We start from the raw sequence: 15325 nt of genomic DNA, 5'->3' as shown, positions 1-15325 counted from the left end.
GTTTTTTTTTTTCTTTTTTTTTTGCATAGAAAATTGGAAATCAAAGGATGCCTGCCCTGCCATTTATATATATATATATATATATATATATAAAAAAAGGCTTTCTCACTTAGCAATCTGGCAGCCATGAAGTGTATGGCAGAGCTCTGGGTGGAGGGGGCTAGGGGTGGGAGTGGGATTTTTCTCACCGTTGCGACGGCTTTTGATTTCAGCCGTCTCAAAGGTGTGACTGTTCGCTCGCTGTGCCCCCTCTAATCTGCAGAGCTGCTCTCCCACAGGGCTGCACTCCCTCTGGGTGCCAGTCTGCCTGCACTGGCCAGTGTGGGCAAACAGTCCTTCTCTCCCTCCTCCTTTGGTATAACTTTGTTTACAGTCGTGAATCTCTCTCTCTCTCTCCCCCCCCATCTCTGTCTCATTCTTTCTCTCTCTCTTGCTTTTTCTCATTCTATCTCTCTCTCTCGTACACACACACTTCAACCTTACGACCTTCTGTGTTCTGTATTTTTGGAATAAGTGTGTTTTACAGTTGCCAAATATGCATAAAAGTCAAATTACAACAAAGCAAAGATCACAGCCCTGTAAAAACACCTCAGTCACAAAGGACATGGGAATTTTGTCAAAAGAAGATTTAACATTTTGACATGCCAACAGTTGGAAGTCTTGTCTGTTTGTGTGAGTGTCTTTTGGGTTGGGGAATTCCTTCCTCATCTCATAAATATGTTGCACTCCTCTTCCACTTCTGACGAAACACAACACTGGAATTTACACCATTGTATTTTGACTCAGTATTTTTGATATAAACAACAATTTTGATGACATGGCCATGACAGAGGCCTCTAGCTCCCTCTGCAGGACACAAAGGACAGTGCTCCGCAAAGTGAGACATTTACACTTTTGGTTCTGTGTGTCCTGTGTGTAACCACAAACTCTCGACTTTTATTGTGTGTGCCCTACTGCCCCCTTCCTGTCATGGATTTTAACTGAAGCGAGGCGGCCTCTTATGAATGGGACACTTGTCTCAATGCGGTACAAAAACAAACAAACAGCGTAGTATTGTAAACACATTTTCAGTTCCACAGAGGCATTAATTTGGTAATTTAGAAGGCCCCGTTTGTCAGAATGGGCTTCCTGTTTCAGCATCTCAGTGTTTGTTTTGGCTCCGGTCAAGCGCAGTGGGAAGTGTCCAGCAGGAAGTCTTTGTTAAGGCTGCAGGCGGGCGGCCATTGTTGGATGTTGCGGAGTGGCGGTGGGGTTCACGTGTGAGGCCGAGCGGGGCAGCGAGCGACGGCACAGCAAAGACAGTGCGCGGCCTTCACTCCTCTCCCCCGGGAAGAGCGCCAGGAAAGGCTGAGGAAAAATAACCAGAGAGGGATGAATCAGCCCCTGTCTTGTGCCCTTGGACCATCTTCCACTTCATGATAGGAACTGGTTGGCTTGTGTTTCCTGTGACTCTGGGATGAAAATAATCTTGTTTTCCTAAAATAGGAGTCGGATACGGTGCTGTTCGGACTTGATGGCCTCTCGGAGGGATTCTGAGGGGTCTGAGCTAAGCAGCTGTGTGATGCCTTTGCAGTGTCTTAGTAAAAGTGACATGCTTTCATATAGATTCAACATTTCCACCTCTTTGTCCAGAACCTGCTGTTTTAGCTTAGACTTCCAAAAATGAGCACTGCCATCTTTAACAATCCTCATTCATGTCTCTGTGTTATATCCAAAATTAGTAAGATCCATCATAAAATAGGGATTCTTGTAATTTACACTTCCCTGCGTATGAAAGGCAGAAGCATGGATCGGTCAAACACATTCAAGGCACAATGGAATAGATTTGTGGAGGAATTCCTGTCCTAAAATCATACCAGGAAGACTGTGCGTTTAAAGATTGTCAGGGTCTGATTGCTATTCTTAATCTAAAAATACAATTGTACCATAATGCATAAATATTAAAATCTCTCTTTCTCCTCCCCCCTCTCTCTGTTTGCATAATATTGATGGCTTCCTATTGGTGGGAAGTGGATGTTTTTTTTTTATATATATATATGTCAATGTTTCCTGTCAAAGATAGGACTTTTTTTTTCACTGAGTGCTATTCTAAATGTATCAGTCCTGACTGAGGCCAGCAGAAGAGCACTTGCATCCAAGGTAGGCTAATCCATTTTCATTTCAACAATTGGCAAAGGAGGAGGAAATAATATCTAGAAAAATGCCTTTAATATAAAATTTTGAATGAAGAAAATCAGATATTGAGTTAATAATTATTGAGTTAAAAATAATTAAAGAAACAATATATTTGGTAGTAGTCATAGGTAAAAGTAAATAAATGAGTTGTAGAGGAAACGGACCTAGAAAAGAAAACTTCTCATTTACTATAGATGAAATATGGCACTTTGTGAGTATTTGGGGGTAGATCTGAGAAGTGGGCTTCACACTTGTCACACCCAAATTTACTGATGCACACCGGCTGCTAAAAATATGCCTCTTGTGCAATGAAAAGAGACATTATGTAACAAGATAGGGGTGTGTAACGGGTGTCAGAGCTGCTGACAGCTATTTTTAACAGCTATCACAGTGTTGCAGATGTCACTTTTTGTAAACCTACTGATGCAGAACTAGACACTCATAAAGTGGGACCATAATGGGAACAATGTAGCATTTGTTAACGGCATTAGTCATGAACAATCAGTTGGGGTCATTTAGTACCTGGTTAGTAACGCTCTGATAATACTTTATTAACATGTTCCAACTTTTAAAGCATTTATATAAGGAGTCACAAATTTAAAAAGTATTCACTCAGAGACCCCTCTGTTTCAGGGGTTCAAAAAAGATGGTTCAGAGCCACAAATGCTATCTGCTGTGGCTCTGGTTTAAATGGTTTCAATATTCTAGAATGCTGAACTCCAGAGCCCTGCCATATTGAAATGAGCAGCCCGGACACACAGCTTTGACGCACACATTCCAAACTCTGTACTCGATGGCGGCGAACGACAACCTGGGCCTGGCAGTTGTGCGGTGCAGATTGATTTAATCTGGCCCTGTGTCTCGCGGATTTGTTCAGGGCTCTGTAGGGCGATGCCAGTCGCGCTCTCATTCACTTCATGAATTGTTTTGCAGCTTGGCTCCCTCTCTGTGCTGCTGCAGCTGTGCATGGCAGAGGATGCGAGAGCTGAGGTTTATCTGAGGGAGAGGGCCGGAGAATGGCTGGCAGGATCATGCTGTTGTGCTGCTGTTTTGGCCCCAGAAGCATTTGTGAAAGGGAAGGGGTGTACATCCTCTCTCCCAGCAACAAGTGATGAATTGTCCCTATGCTGGGAAGCAAGGAAGGAGATTAGATAGGGAATCCCGAATCCAAATCATTCGTACTCCACAGAGTCTGGTCAAGGTCTCTGTCAGTTCTTACTTGATTTGTTTTTGTGTTTATTTCTGCCAGCTGTGAAAGATATTTATAGAGAGAATAGTTGTATTTACTAGAACCCCAACCAAAGTATTTTGTTTTCAGTAGAGGTTATCTATTATTATTATTATTATTATGTATATTTAAAAGAGGAACTCACTAATGGGAATTAAGTGTAGGTATTACAGGAAAGCTCAAGTACTTATTTCCTCACTTCAAATTGATTTCCACTGAATTAACAGGCAGTTATACATGCAGATTCACTCTGTTTCAGAATGAAGTGTGTGCAGCAGCCACTAATCTGAGAGTTGTTTTCCCCATTGTGTTTTCCTGACGAGACAGAGGTAATTCTTTAACATGAGTGGCGACAGCTCTGACATCTGCAGATAATCGTGAAGGAAACAGGACACTGGGGACTGGGTTGGTTCTCAGAGCTCCCAGTCTCCTTAAGGCCAGCCGTCACGGGACCAGATAATCCCTCAAGTCTGGCCCTCTGGCACAAACCATGGCTACAGCCCTATAGGTACCACTCTACTACAGAGGGGACAACATAAAACAACCTGAAGATAATAGGGAAGTCGTTTGTTAATAAATTATTGCAGTTTTCCTTTGGAGATCTGTATATGAGTTCTGTCTCAGAAATGTGCATTGGTTTGAAATAAAATGTTTTAGAGAACTGGGAACTGAATCTGAAGATTGTGGTGCCATTGGGTGTGACCAGCTAGCAAGTTATTTTCAGTGACTGCATGAACTAAACAACACAAATACACATTTCCATACCCATACCTGTGTATATACTCAGTAATACTGAGACGCCTGACCCATAGGGCACAGGGGGCGGGGGCTTTCGAGTGACGCTCTCCTCCCACCTTGAATTTATCTGGGGGCAAACTATATATTCCCCCCCACACACACTTTTGTCACTCACCATTATGCATAAAACATTTTGAAATGTAAATATGCGAAATGTAGTCAGGTCAGGTGCAGACTCGCATTTCACAATAATCACGTTACCCCCCCACCTCCCCCTTAGTATTGGTTTGACCCAGGCAACACGACGGCGTCAGCGTCCAACACCCAAATAATACGAACAATCGGCAAGATGGTCGCCGAGGTACTTTATGAATTAAAATACATATTTCTAATTTCTCTACTCATTTATACTGGACATTTTATCCAGGTTCTCGTGTAGGGAAATGTTGGTATCTTCTGTCCTTGTGGTGAGAAAGTGTGTTCAGTACCGATCCAGTTCTGGAAATTACCACAGTGACGAGGCAGCGATCACTGAGTGCGCTAAACTACTCAAAACACATTTGCGCTCCTCTGTGAAGGGTAGCGCACCGGTACATAATTAAGGACCTTTTTAATTGATGGAGGTGTTATTGATGAATTCGGGCGTCACAACAGGAGACTTGCATTCACCTAGAAACTCCTACATCGGCAGAAACCGCTGATTCCCAGTGAAGACGCGTATTTCTAGCAGCGACACATCGACAGCTGTGCTCCTCACCCGTTTCAATTACAGACCCACCGAAACACATTTCTGTGATCGACCAACTCCGGAAAGCCTGTAAAGTTTGCTGCATAATGTCGGTTGATGTGAGATTTTTTGCGACGTGTCCCATAGTGATATGTGGTTGGGAAGCAAAGACGTAACGAACTGGCAATAGAGACTGTCCGAGTTGAGCCCTAGACTAATAGAGACTAAGTTTATTTGTATACATACTTCTATTATGAATGCCATGTGTGTAAAAAGCTAATCGTCTTCTATTACAGCATTTTGAATTCCTGTAAAATGTCCCTGGATGTTAAAATATTACTTAGGCATGCACATTTAACAAGTATTAGTTTTTAACTTAAACTAAATTGATAATGTAGACTGTATGATTAAATAATATTTGATATTTAGCACAAAAATATTTCTACTGTTGCAGGTTTTAAAAGATTTTAACCAACAGGTGAACAACTCCAACTCCCTCTGGTTGTACTGTTTTTGTTTAAAGTTTCATTTACAAAAGTTACTTTAGCCAGGATTTAGGTTTTATTGTGTTATTTTTTCAGAAAAGCATAGTGGACCCAGTGCAGGGAGAAGAGCTGCAGGTAGAAACAGTGAAGGGATTTTATTTGAATCTAGTACAGGACAGGATTTTGCTGACATTGGTCTTTATTTTTATTTTTTTAATTGAATCGTGGTTCTTTGTTTAAATAAATACATTAAAAGGTACATCAGTTATCAATCTACTTGTTCTATTGTCTAGCAAATGTCAAAGTTTTATAAAAAGAAACGCCGAGTGACGCTGTCCTGTGATTGGCCGCAGAGCGAGGAGGTGGGCGGAGGCGGTATCCGGCTGAACATGGAGGGCGCCCTGACGGCCCGAGACCGTGTGGGCATCCAGGACTTCGTGCTGCTCGACTCCTACACAAGTGAGGTTGCCGTGCTCGACAACCTGCGCAAACGCTTTCGAGAGAACCTCATCTACGTAAGCATCCCCCTTTTCACCTGCCTTTCATGTACACCATCAGAGTCCCGCAACGCACCTGGGTCTCCGAGTAACCGAGCTCTGCCTCACTGCTCGAGCCCTTCAAATTGTGACTATGAACCATTCATGACACTGTGTGGCCTGGACTCACCCTTCCTTTTAAGAAAGAAAATAAAAAAAGATTGATATGCATAGACGCATTCTGCTTCTAAACAAAGATGAACCAACTAATCTGTATGGGACGAAGCCAATGACATCTTAAAGGGAGCTTGATTATTGACTGTGCAGTGTGCCGCAATATTTCATCCTTTAAGTGCAAGTCTTTCTTTTTCATCCTCTTCTCTCTTTCTCTTTCTCACGCATGTTCTGTCAAGTATGGAGTGATGTGGGTAGAAGTTTGGAGAACCGAAGATGCAGTAACAGTATTATCTCTCTCTCTCAGACGTACATTGGTACGATGCTGGTCTCAGTCAACCCCTATAAGGAACTGGAGATCTACACCCCAAAACAGATGGATCTCTACATGGGAGTCAATTTCTTTGAGCTGCCACCCCACCTGTGAGTAACAAACTGTAGACCCATGGGTGATCAGCACATTGATATAGGGGCCAGGATAATGCAGGCTTCATAGATTTCATTAACTAATTAGACTAGGGGACCACATTAATGTGCAAGTGAAATTCCATAAGTAAATTATTACCTGCTTTAGACTGTCACAGAGCTAAGGAACGCTGGTCTAGAGATTGCTGTGGCCACTTTCACCCCTTTCCAAAAATGTGTGACTGCTTTGTTAGCTACGCCCTTGCAGACAACGCCTACCGCACCATGCTGACGGAGTACAACAACCACTTCATCCTGATCTCCGGGGAGAGCGGGGCGGGGAAGACCGAGGCCTCCAAGAAGATCCTGCAGTTCTACGCCGTGTGCTGCCCCAGCACTGAGCAACTGCACAGCGTCCGGGACCGCCTGCTGCTCTCCAACCCGGTGCTGGAGGTCAGGCCCGTCTCACTGCCAGCACTAACGCAGAGTTCAGTCACATTGTGGTTGAATGTCCCATTACTGACATCTATCACTTTTCTGACAGGCTTTTGGTAACGCCAAAACACTTCGGAACGACAACTCCAGTCGCTTTGGGAAATACATGGACATCCAGTTTGATTTCAAGGTACCGGAAGTCTATGCTAAGTTTCTAGGTCTCCTGTAAATCTGCTGAAGGGTCTTTGATGTTGTGGTAGAGCGTGAGATGTCTTTCACATCCCAGGTGTCTTGCTCTAGGGGGAGGCTGTGGGGGGCCACATACTCAGCTATCTGCTGGAGAAGTCTCGGGTGGTGCACCAGAACCATGGAGAGAGGAACTTCCACATTTTTTACCAGCTGCTGGAGGGGGGTGAGGAAGAGCTCCTACGATGGCTGGGACTGGAGAGAAACCCACAGCACTACAGCTACCTGGTACAAGTGAGTCTGTTCAGAGATGCTGCTACTACCCAGGAGTACAAATGTTGAGCTGGAAGGTCATAATTAATCTCCTGTGTAACTCTGCCAGGGGGAATGTGCCAAAGTGAGCTCCATCAACGACAAGAGCGACTGGCGGACCGTGCGCAAGGCCCTCTCCATCGTTGACTTCAGCGAGAACGACATTGAGGTGGGGCTTGTTGAGGAAAACCCAGATTCAACCCGTGTCAGTTTGCGGAGAGAATTTGGTCTAACGCTTTGTCGTCTGTGATTGTAATATAGCACCTGTTTGGCATCATCGCCAGCGTCCTGCACCTGGGAAACCTCCACTTCGACGCAGATGGCAAGGGGTATGCCACCATCGGCAGCAACGCAGGGGTGCGTTGGATTTCCAAAGTAAGCTGCCATGCTGTGTCGGATGTCCTCGACAATGTGTTGGATGAGGAGAGAGTGGAGAGTCTAACTGCCTGCTCTGTGTGTTGTCCAGTTGCTGGGGGTTCCAGTTCTGCTGCTACAAGAGGGCTTGACTCACAGGAAGATTGAGGCCAAAGCTGAGGAGGTAATGTAGTGGGAAATAAAACAATCTGGTTAGACTCTTTCCTTCTTTTGCATCTCTGTGTGTGATCCTCTGCCCATCTGTCTGGCAACCCGTTGTCAGTGGGGGAGAGATCTGTCATGTTCTTTCTGTCGGTTGTCTTGTGCTTTCCAGGTTCTGAGCCCCTTGACTGTAGAGCACGCTTACTATGCCAGAGATGCCTTGGCCAAGGCGATTTACGGACGCACGTTCACATGGCTGGTCAACAAGATCAATGAGTCTTTGGCAAACCAGGTGAGGGCAGTGTGCACTAGTATTCAGAGCATGGTATCCTCCCTCTCTGTGCTTGACCCTGGCTTTCTCTACTTCCATAAACTTGTCTTTTGAGGCACAGGTTACATTTATGGTTTAAGGTAGATGTGTAGCCATCTATTTTATTATTTATTATGTTTTTGTTGTCAGATGAAGTGCCATCGGACCTTGAGTAAAGGGTGTGCACAGTTTGGAGTTTAGAACAATTAAAATAAGTATGTTATCCACTGTAAGTAAAATCCTCTTAGTTTGTGTTTTGGCGAGGGGTAATTCTCAGCTTTAATAAACCTTTCCCTTTCTCTTTAGGACCCCAGGAGGAAGACAGTGATTGGGCTGCTGGACATCTATGGCTTTGAAGTCTTTTATATAAACAGGTTAGAGGCTTTTCACCCGCACGCAACATACCACTGTGCAGATGCACATCCCTCACCTGTGGGGCGGCGCTGTCCGCAATATAAAACCTGTTGAAACAAGTACTGTGAACTCTGTGTGACTGCCGGGGAGGTCCGAGGCACGCCCCACTGATGGTGTCTCTCTGGCTTTCAGTTTCGAGCAGTTCTGTATCAATTACTGCAACGAGAAGCTGCAGCAACTCTTCATCCAGCTGACCCTGAAGTCAGAGCAGGACGAGTACGAGATGGAGGGCATCGAGGTGACCTCTTCATGCCACTCCGCCATAACTACTATAACTACTACTAGTAGTCTTCAGCCACTGTAAACTCTAGTCCCTGTTTCTTTTCCAGTGGGAGCCGGTGCAGTTCTTTAACAACAAGATCATCTGTGACCTAGTGGAGGAGAAACATAGGGGCATCATCGCTGTGCTGGTGAGCAAACGCTGCATTTGACAGACAAGAACCACTGTTTCCGTGATTTGAGCAGTGTGTGTTTATATTATTATTAATAGCTCTAGTGGTAGTTTTGCATGGGTCAGTAAGAGATGCCTGTTTTTCTCTCTCTCCCTGCTCTCCTGCTGTAGGATGAGGAGTGTGTGAGGCCAGGGGGGGCCACTGACCTCATCTTTCTGGAGAAGCTGGAGGAGAAGATGGGCAGTCACCCCCACTTTGTGACGTGAGTGCCTCTCTCCAGCAGCTCTGTTTATTGAACACACACTCACACACACACAGGTTACCCTTTTCTTACCGACAAGCTGCAGCGTTGGGTCAATGTGACCTGAAGAGGAAATAAATGGGCCCTTAGATGGCACCTTTGTCCTCTCTGACCTCTAACCTGTGACCCCTGCCCTCTCTCTGTCCCCTTGCCCCACAGACACAAGCTGGCGGATCAGAAGACGCGCAAGACACTGGAGCGGGGAGACTTCCGTCTGCTGCACTACGCCGGCGAGGTCACCTACTGTGTCATCGGTGAGAAGAAACATGTAATAAGCACGACTCATAGGTCCAAACATAAGATCTGTAATCATTCTCACCCCTACATGATTTTCTCCTTATAGGATTCCTTGACAAAAACAATGACCTTTTGTATCGCAATATCAAAGAAGTAAGTAAATGTATCTGTTTACTAAGTATTTACTAAGACCCAATCCATTTCTTAATTAAGATGAAATGAGTGACTAGTGGCTGGGACTATGTCAGATTGTGTATATATTCTGCTACCTCCCCCACAGGTGATGTGCCAGTCTAAGAATGTCATTGTGAAGCAGTGTTTCTCCCCGTCAGAGCTGGATAACAGGAAAAGACCCGAGACGGTAAAGTACAAGTGAAAGACGAGAGAGAAATGAATTCGTGATTGGTTCTAAAAGCCCCCCAAAATATTTTCTCCACCTTTGTCCAGAACTACAATATTAGAAAATGTCTACCTTACATGAGAGACCTCTTCGGACTGTTGTGCACCCCCATCTCCTCACCATTATCAGTACCATTACGCTGCTCCTAATGCTTAGTATTTTCGATGCCTCTGATTTCTTGGATAAAGTATATTCTTGTCATGACAGCCGGACTTATTTGACTTTCACTGAACTTGAGACAGCGAGAGAATGATAAAAGAGGAAGGAAGAGTGCAAAACACAAAACAACAAAAAAACAGGGACAGACTGTGCTGTAGAAAGACTTTGCATGACTTTGAAAGAGAGAGATACAGATATGAGCATCAGATCCTGACACATCACTCCTCTCCTGCTTCCCTGACCGGATATTGCTCACACTGTTACCACACAGACGCACTGCGACCGGCTTGTGTTTGCATCTGTAGGTAGCCACCCAGTTCAAGAACAGTCTTGCAGGCCTGGCAGACATCCTAATGTCCAAGGAGCCCTGGTACGTGCGTTGCCTGAAACCCAACGATGCCAAGCAGCCAGGTGAGCACCCCACTGCCCATGGGCTTGTTAGAGATGGGTTTTGTCAGTGAGCGAGTTATGGATGGTGGTGGTGATCTGTCTGCCCTCCTCCCTGCAGGGCGTTTCGATGACGTGTTGGTGCGACACCAGGTGAAGTACCTGGGCCTGATGGAGCACCTGAGGGTCCGGAGGGCAGGGTTTGCATACCGGCGGAGATACGAGATCTTCCTGCAGAGGTGAGCGCGGGGCTCTGGTTGCTCAGTGGTTTAATGCATTGTCAGAAGGCATTTTCTACAACTTCACTGGATCACGATAGGGTATGGCTTTGGGATCCGCGACTCACAGTTGCTCAGGCTTCTGATATAGCTTACGATTTTCTGTATTTGACACTCATGACCAGGTTTGCTCTCCGATCTTCCTCCCTTTCTTGAATGACTTCCTCCTCAGGTACAAGCCTCTGTGCCCGGACACTTGGCCCCACTGGAGGGGGGTGCCGGCAGAGGGGGTGGAGCGGCTGGTTAAATATATCGGCTACAAGCCCGACGAGTACAAGCTGGGCAGGTGAGAGCACCGCCTGGAGAACTGCCGATCTGTGTTTCTATAATAAAGATAGATCAAAATGTGCCCTTTTCTGATCCTGTCAGTCTTCACGACTTCTCCCCCATTCAATTTCATATGTCAAGTGGGCAATAAACACTCCACGTTATCAAGACGGGTCCAGCTGCTCAGAGGACACTTGAATCAGGTCGTTCTGGTTGTGCGAGTCTGATCTCCAGATGGTCTTCTGTCTCTCCTAGAACAAAGATATTCATCCGCCATCCCAGAACGCTCTTTGCCACCGAGGATGCCTTTCAGATCTGCAAGAACAATCTCGGTGTGTATCACCCGCACGTATTCTGGTCTGTAGTTCAGCTTGTATGAGTTGGAAATATGTTTCTAAGCCAATTATTTTGCTCTGTCTCATCCTATTCCTTTCTTAATGTTATAGCAACAAAGATACAAGCCAGGTATAAAGGTTACCGGGTGAAAGGGGAGTATCAGAAAAAGAAAGAGGCTGGTGAGTAAGAAATGCATTTATGATCACTTATGTTTGGTCTCTCTTTCTACAGAGAAGTGTGTGCATGAAACAGCACATCTTTCTGCTGATTAAAACAAAAGCTGCCTATGACAGCAGCCACAGCTACGTTAAGTTGAACTAGGTCCCCACACCTTCTTGGCAGAGATTTATCTAGGGAATGGAAAGCTGCCTTAACTGAGTATTGGGTTTGTAACTGGCTGGATGGGTCGAGGTTCAGATTGAATCGGAGCCCAAGCTCGATGTGTGAGACCTGGATGTTGAGCACGAGGTATGCTGTCTGCTGTGTCCTCAGCCACGAAGATCGAGAACTGCTGGAGAGGCGTGCAGGCCAGGAAGGAGCGCGAGAGGAGAGCGTGGGCTGTCAAGGTCATAAAGAAGTAAGGAGACGGGTTTCTGGTCGTGTTCCTCTGTAACTATATCCCAACAACTACAATGAGAATAATTACAGTGTAGTTTTGGATATATGTAGGCTACATTTTGCACTAGAGTTTAATTGTAATGTTCAGATTGGAGTTGGGCTAAGCTGAGGGTTAGATACTATCGCATGCTGTGCTGCCCATTTGAAAAGCATTGGATCAGATTAGAATTGTGCTCTCCGGCAGGTTTATAAAGGGCTTCATAAACAGGAACAAGCCCCTTTGTGACGACAACGCGGACTACGTGACGTTTGTTAGATACAACTATCTCAACAAGCTCAGAAACCACCTCCCCAAAGGCCTCCTGGACAAAACCACCTGGCTCAATCCCCCCCTCATGCTGGAAACGGTAGGGACCCTTAATCGCTTCTTCACCATGGCCGAGAGTTCTGCCACGCAATGACATACAGTGCATTATCTATGGGGCTATTTTCTTTCAGGTACGCAATGGTTGAGTGTGTGTGAAAGTCTCATTGAACTGAAAATCTATATTGGGGTAGTGTTTTCTCGTTGTGTTACCTACTGTGTGCTGTCAGGGATGTGTTGAACACCTTGGAAGGTTGACCTGTTTTTACTGTGATCGGTAAACGGTGAGTCTGTAGGACGTGGGTGTGTGTGTGTCTCCTGATGTCCGTCTCTACACAGACCTCACAGATCCTGAGGAGGCTCTGCATGCGCACCATGGTCAGGAAGTACGTCAAGGGGCTCACACCCCAGCGCAAAGCCCAGGTACACCACAATCAGCTCTGCCTTACACCACTGTTTCGCAGTGATTTCCATTTGTTTTTGTGCCATTTGCAGACTAGTGCCAATCAAATAGTTTCCTGATCTAGTGCTGATGACTGTTGAAGTGTATTTATAAGCAGTGTGTACCTTTCCCTGTCCACAGCTGCAGCTGAAAGTGGTGACCAGTGCCTTGTTCAAAGGAAAGAAGGACGGTTACACGCAGAGTGTGGCCAAGCCCTTTGTGGACACCAGACTCGGTAGGGAGAGAGTCTTCTGAACCAAAGACACTTGCAATTATTTTTCCCCTGCTGTTTTGTCATATAACTGTAATATGTTAGTGTTATTGTAAATCTATTTCCTTTATTGTGCTGCACAAACTGAATACACAATTTGGGATATAAGGCTCTCGTATTTTTCTCTACTTTGGGACTCTGACTCACAGATTCAAATCTTTTCTTTCTCCTTGTGCCTTCAGGAGAGCAGGAAATCAACATGAAGGTCCTGCAGATTGTTCGCAGTGAACGGATCAAGGTAAGAATCATAGCTGTGTGCTTGTAATCCTGCATGCTGCGGTTAAAAACAAAGGCATGGTTTGTGCTTTAATGAGTCGCTCATCGTACCTGCTGTCACATACCCAGGCAGTGAGGGGGGCAGGTGTGCTGAGCAGCCTGGACGCTCATGGTCTCTGTGGGTATCATGCCTGTCCACCCCGTGCCATAACCTTGGAATCCTTGACACCAATGGTGAATAACCTGTAGATCATCTCTCAGCCCCGTCTATCCCTCTCTCCGCAGTACGGCACTCCTGTGGTGAAGTATGACAGGAATGGGTTTAAGCCGCGGCAGCGCCAGCTCATACTGACCCAAGTCGCGGCTTACGTGGTGGAGGACGCTAAGGTCAAACAGAGAGTCGAGTACTCTGCCCTCAAAGGTAACCTCGCCATCACCGACTGTGCTGTGATAATTCTGGGCATCAGGGAATTTTTTTAATTATTATTCCCCACCATAAATGTGGAGTGTGGGATCTGGACTTCAGGATTTAGTTGCTACCAGTTGCTACATGTGAGGCTATTTCTGCATGACACACTTCATTAAACAAGGTGCCCAACGTTGGGGCTGAGTGATATTCTCAGGGGGGGTGGGACTCTTGGCTGAGTGTTTGAGGACAGGTGTGGCCCCCAGTGTGAATCAGGCTCTGTGTTTGCAGGCGTGTCAGTGAGCAGCCTGAGTGACGGCTTCCTCATCCTGCACGTGCCCTGCGAGGACAACAAACAGAAGGTACTCGCCGCGCCCGGGGGCTACGTCTTACCACACATCGGCCATTCATCGATTCAGTTATTTTGATCTACATAATCACGAGTTCCCATTGCGCTGTGTGTGTATTCATTTGTAAAGTTAAAGCAACCATTCAATACAGATTCATCTTTAAGGCTGGACTGCTCTCTCGACTCTCACACTGTCGTCAGCAGCGCTAAACTTCTTCATTTTGGAAATCGAGATGGGCTTCTGCAATTAAACGATTTCTAGTAAAAGCAAAGTGTGCCAGTTTCACCTGCTGTTTACAGAGTCCCTCCCTCCCTGTACTAAAGTGCTGAATTGCCCTCCTTTTGTTCCCAGGGAGACCTGATTTTACAGTGTGACCACCTGTTCGAGGCTGTGACGAAGCTCTGTGTGTTAGCCAACAAGCACAGCTCCGTCAAGGTTGTTCAGGGCAGGTGAGCCTTGAAAGTGCAGCTTGACTGTTTTGGGAATTTGTGTGTGTGTCAATTCTTCCAGTCTTCATTAGAACAATCAATAGAATGATTGGTTTGATTTTAAGGAAAGTTCTTTATCCCTTTTAATCTGTGCATCCTTTATGGTCATTTTCCAGTATCCGTTTTGCTATCCAGCCTGGGAAAGAAGGAATCATAGACTTCAGCACCGGACAGGAGGCCATGGTGTACCGAGCCAAGAATGGACACTTAGTGGTGGTGAGCAACATAATAATAAATCCGTTGGCCACATAATTGCTTTCATTTGCTCCATGGATACTGTACTCTGTGTCCTGCATTAAAGTCTCTCTCTTGCCCCCAGGTTTCTCTTAGACCGAAGGCACGATGATTTGTAAGGAGTCGGGATGCATTTTGGAGCCCACAGACCAGACTGTAGCGACACTCTGTGCCCTTTGCATATTGACCATAGGGTCAGGAAACTGGCGACGGTAATTAGGACACTGTAGCAAGTGAACCATATAAAATATATTAATTTCACTTCGATATACACTGGATAATGGTCACCCTATTATAATGAATGTATTGTCCATTGCAGAACCCACTGTTAAAGAAATCTGGTTGCCCAAGTTATTAATGCGGCCCAGCGTGTTGGTGCTGATCAGCTGAACCGTGGTAGAACAACCTGTTTCCTCATGGTGTTTTTTTTATATTTCAATATAGAGACACAGCCATGGCCACCTGACAGATGTCATGTAGACTGATTTTCACATAAATCTAACCACCTCAACACACAGCAAAAGGTTTTGAAAATAGTTGGATAGTACATTTTTGATAAGATTTCACTGCTTTCCATGTGTATTTTATGATATTAAAGCCATATGTATCATAGCAGTTTTTTTTATACATGCAAACAAAGAGATTAAATAAAAACATT

General features: G+C 45.4%; 1 protein-coding gene across 1 annotated transcript; it reads left to right on the top strand.

Annotated features, from left to right (window-relative positions):
- The first annotated feature begins 2087 nt into the window (after window positions 1-2087).
- myo1ha (myosin IHa) lies at window positions 2088-15259 on the top strand. The gene is made up of 32 exons (XM_066688965.1): window positions 2088-2139; window positions 5707-5868; window positions 6311-6426; window positions 6663-6861; window positions 6953-7033; window positions 7144-7323; window positions 7412-7510; window positions 7603-7716; window positions 7808-7879; window positions 8030-8149; window positions 8474-8541; window positions 8714-8819; window positions 8911-8991; window positions 9144-9235; window positions 9434-9528; window positions 9618-9664; window positions 9792-9872; window positions 10376-10481; window positions 10579-10696; window positions 10908-11021; window positions 11258-11334; window positions 11449-11517; window positions 11831-11915; window positions 12141-12303; window positions 12600-12683; window positions 12844-12937; window positions 13156-13211; window positions 13475-13610; window positions 13887-13957; window positions 14297-14394; window positions 14550-14649; window positions 14753-15259. The coding sequence occupies exons 2-32, from the start codon at window positions 5743-5745 to the stop codon at window positions 14777-14779; spliced, it is 3075 nt and encodes a 1024-aa protein (XP_066545062.1). The 5' UTR covers window positions 2088-2139; window positions 5707-5742; the 3' UTR covers window positions 14780-15259.
- The last annotated feature ends 66 nt before the right edge of the window (window positions 15260-15325 follow it).

The sequence above is a fragment of the Amia ocellicauda genome, chromosome 17 (genome assembly GCF_036373705.1).
Source record: "Amia ocellicauda isolate fAmiCal2 chromosome 17, fAmiCal2.hap1, whole genome shotgun sequence".
Lineage (NCBI taxonomy): Eukaryota > Metazoa > Chordata > Actinopteri > Amiiformes > Amiidae > Amia > Amia ocellicauda.
The sequence above is the reverse complement of the archived record's forward strand: the minus strand, read 5'-3'. Positions and strand labels throughout refer to the sequence as shown.

Coding starts and splice junctions, on each gene's coding strand:
- myo1ha (XM_066688965.1), top strand. CDS start 5,743: ATGGAGGGCGCCCTGACGGCCCGAGACCGTGTGGGCATCCAGGACTTC. Junction 7,324..7,411: donor ACTACAGCTACCTGGTACAA/GTGAGTCTGTTC, acceptor TAACTCTGCCAG/GGGGAATGTGCCAAAGTGAG. Junction 11,335..11,448: donor GATCTGCAAGAACAATCTCG/GTGTGTATCACC, acceptor TTAATGTTATAG/CAACAAAGATACAAGCCAGG.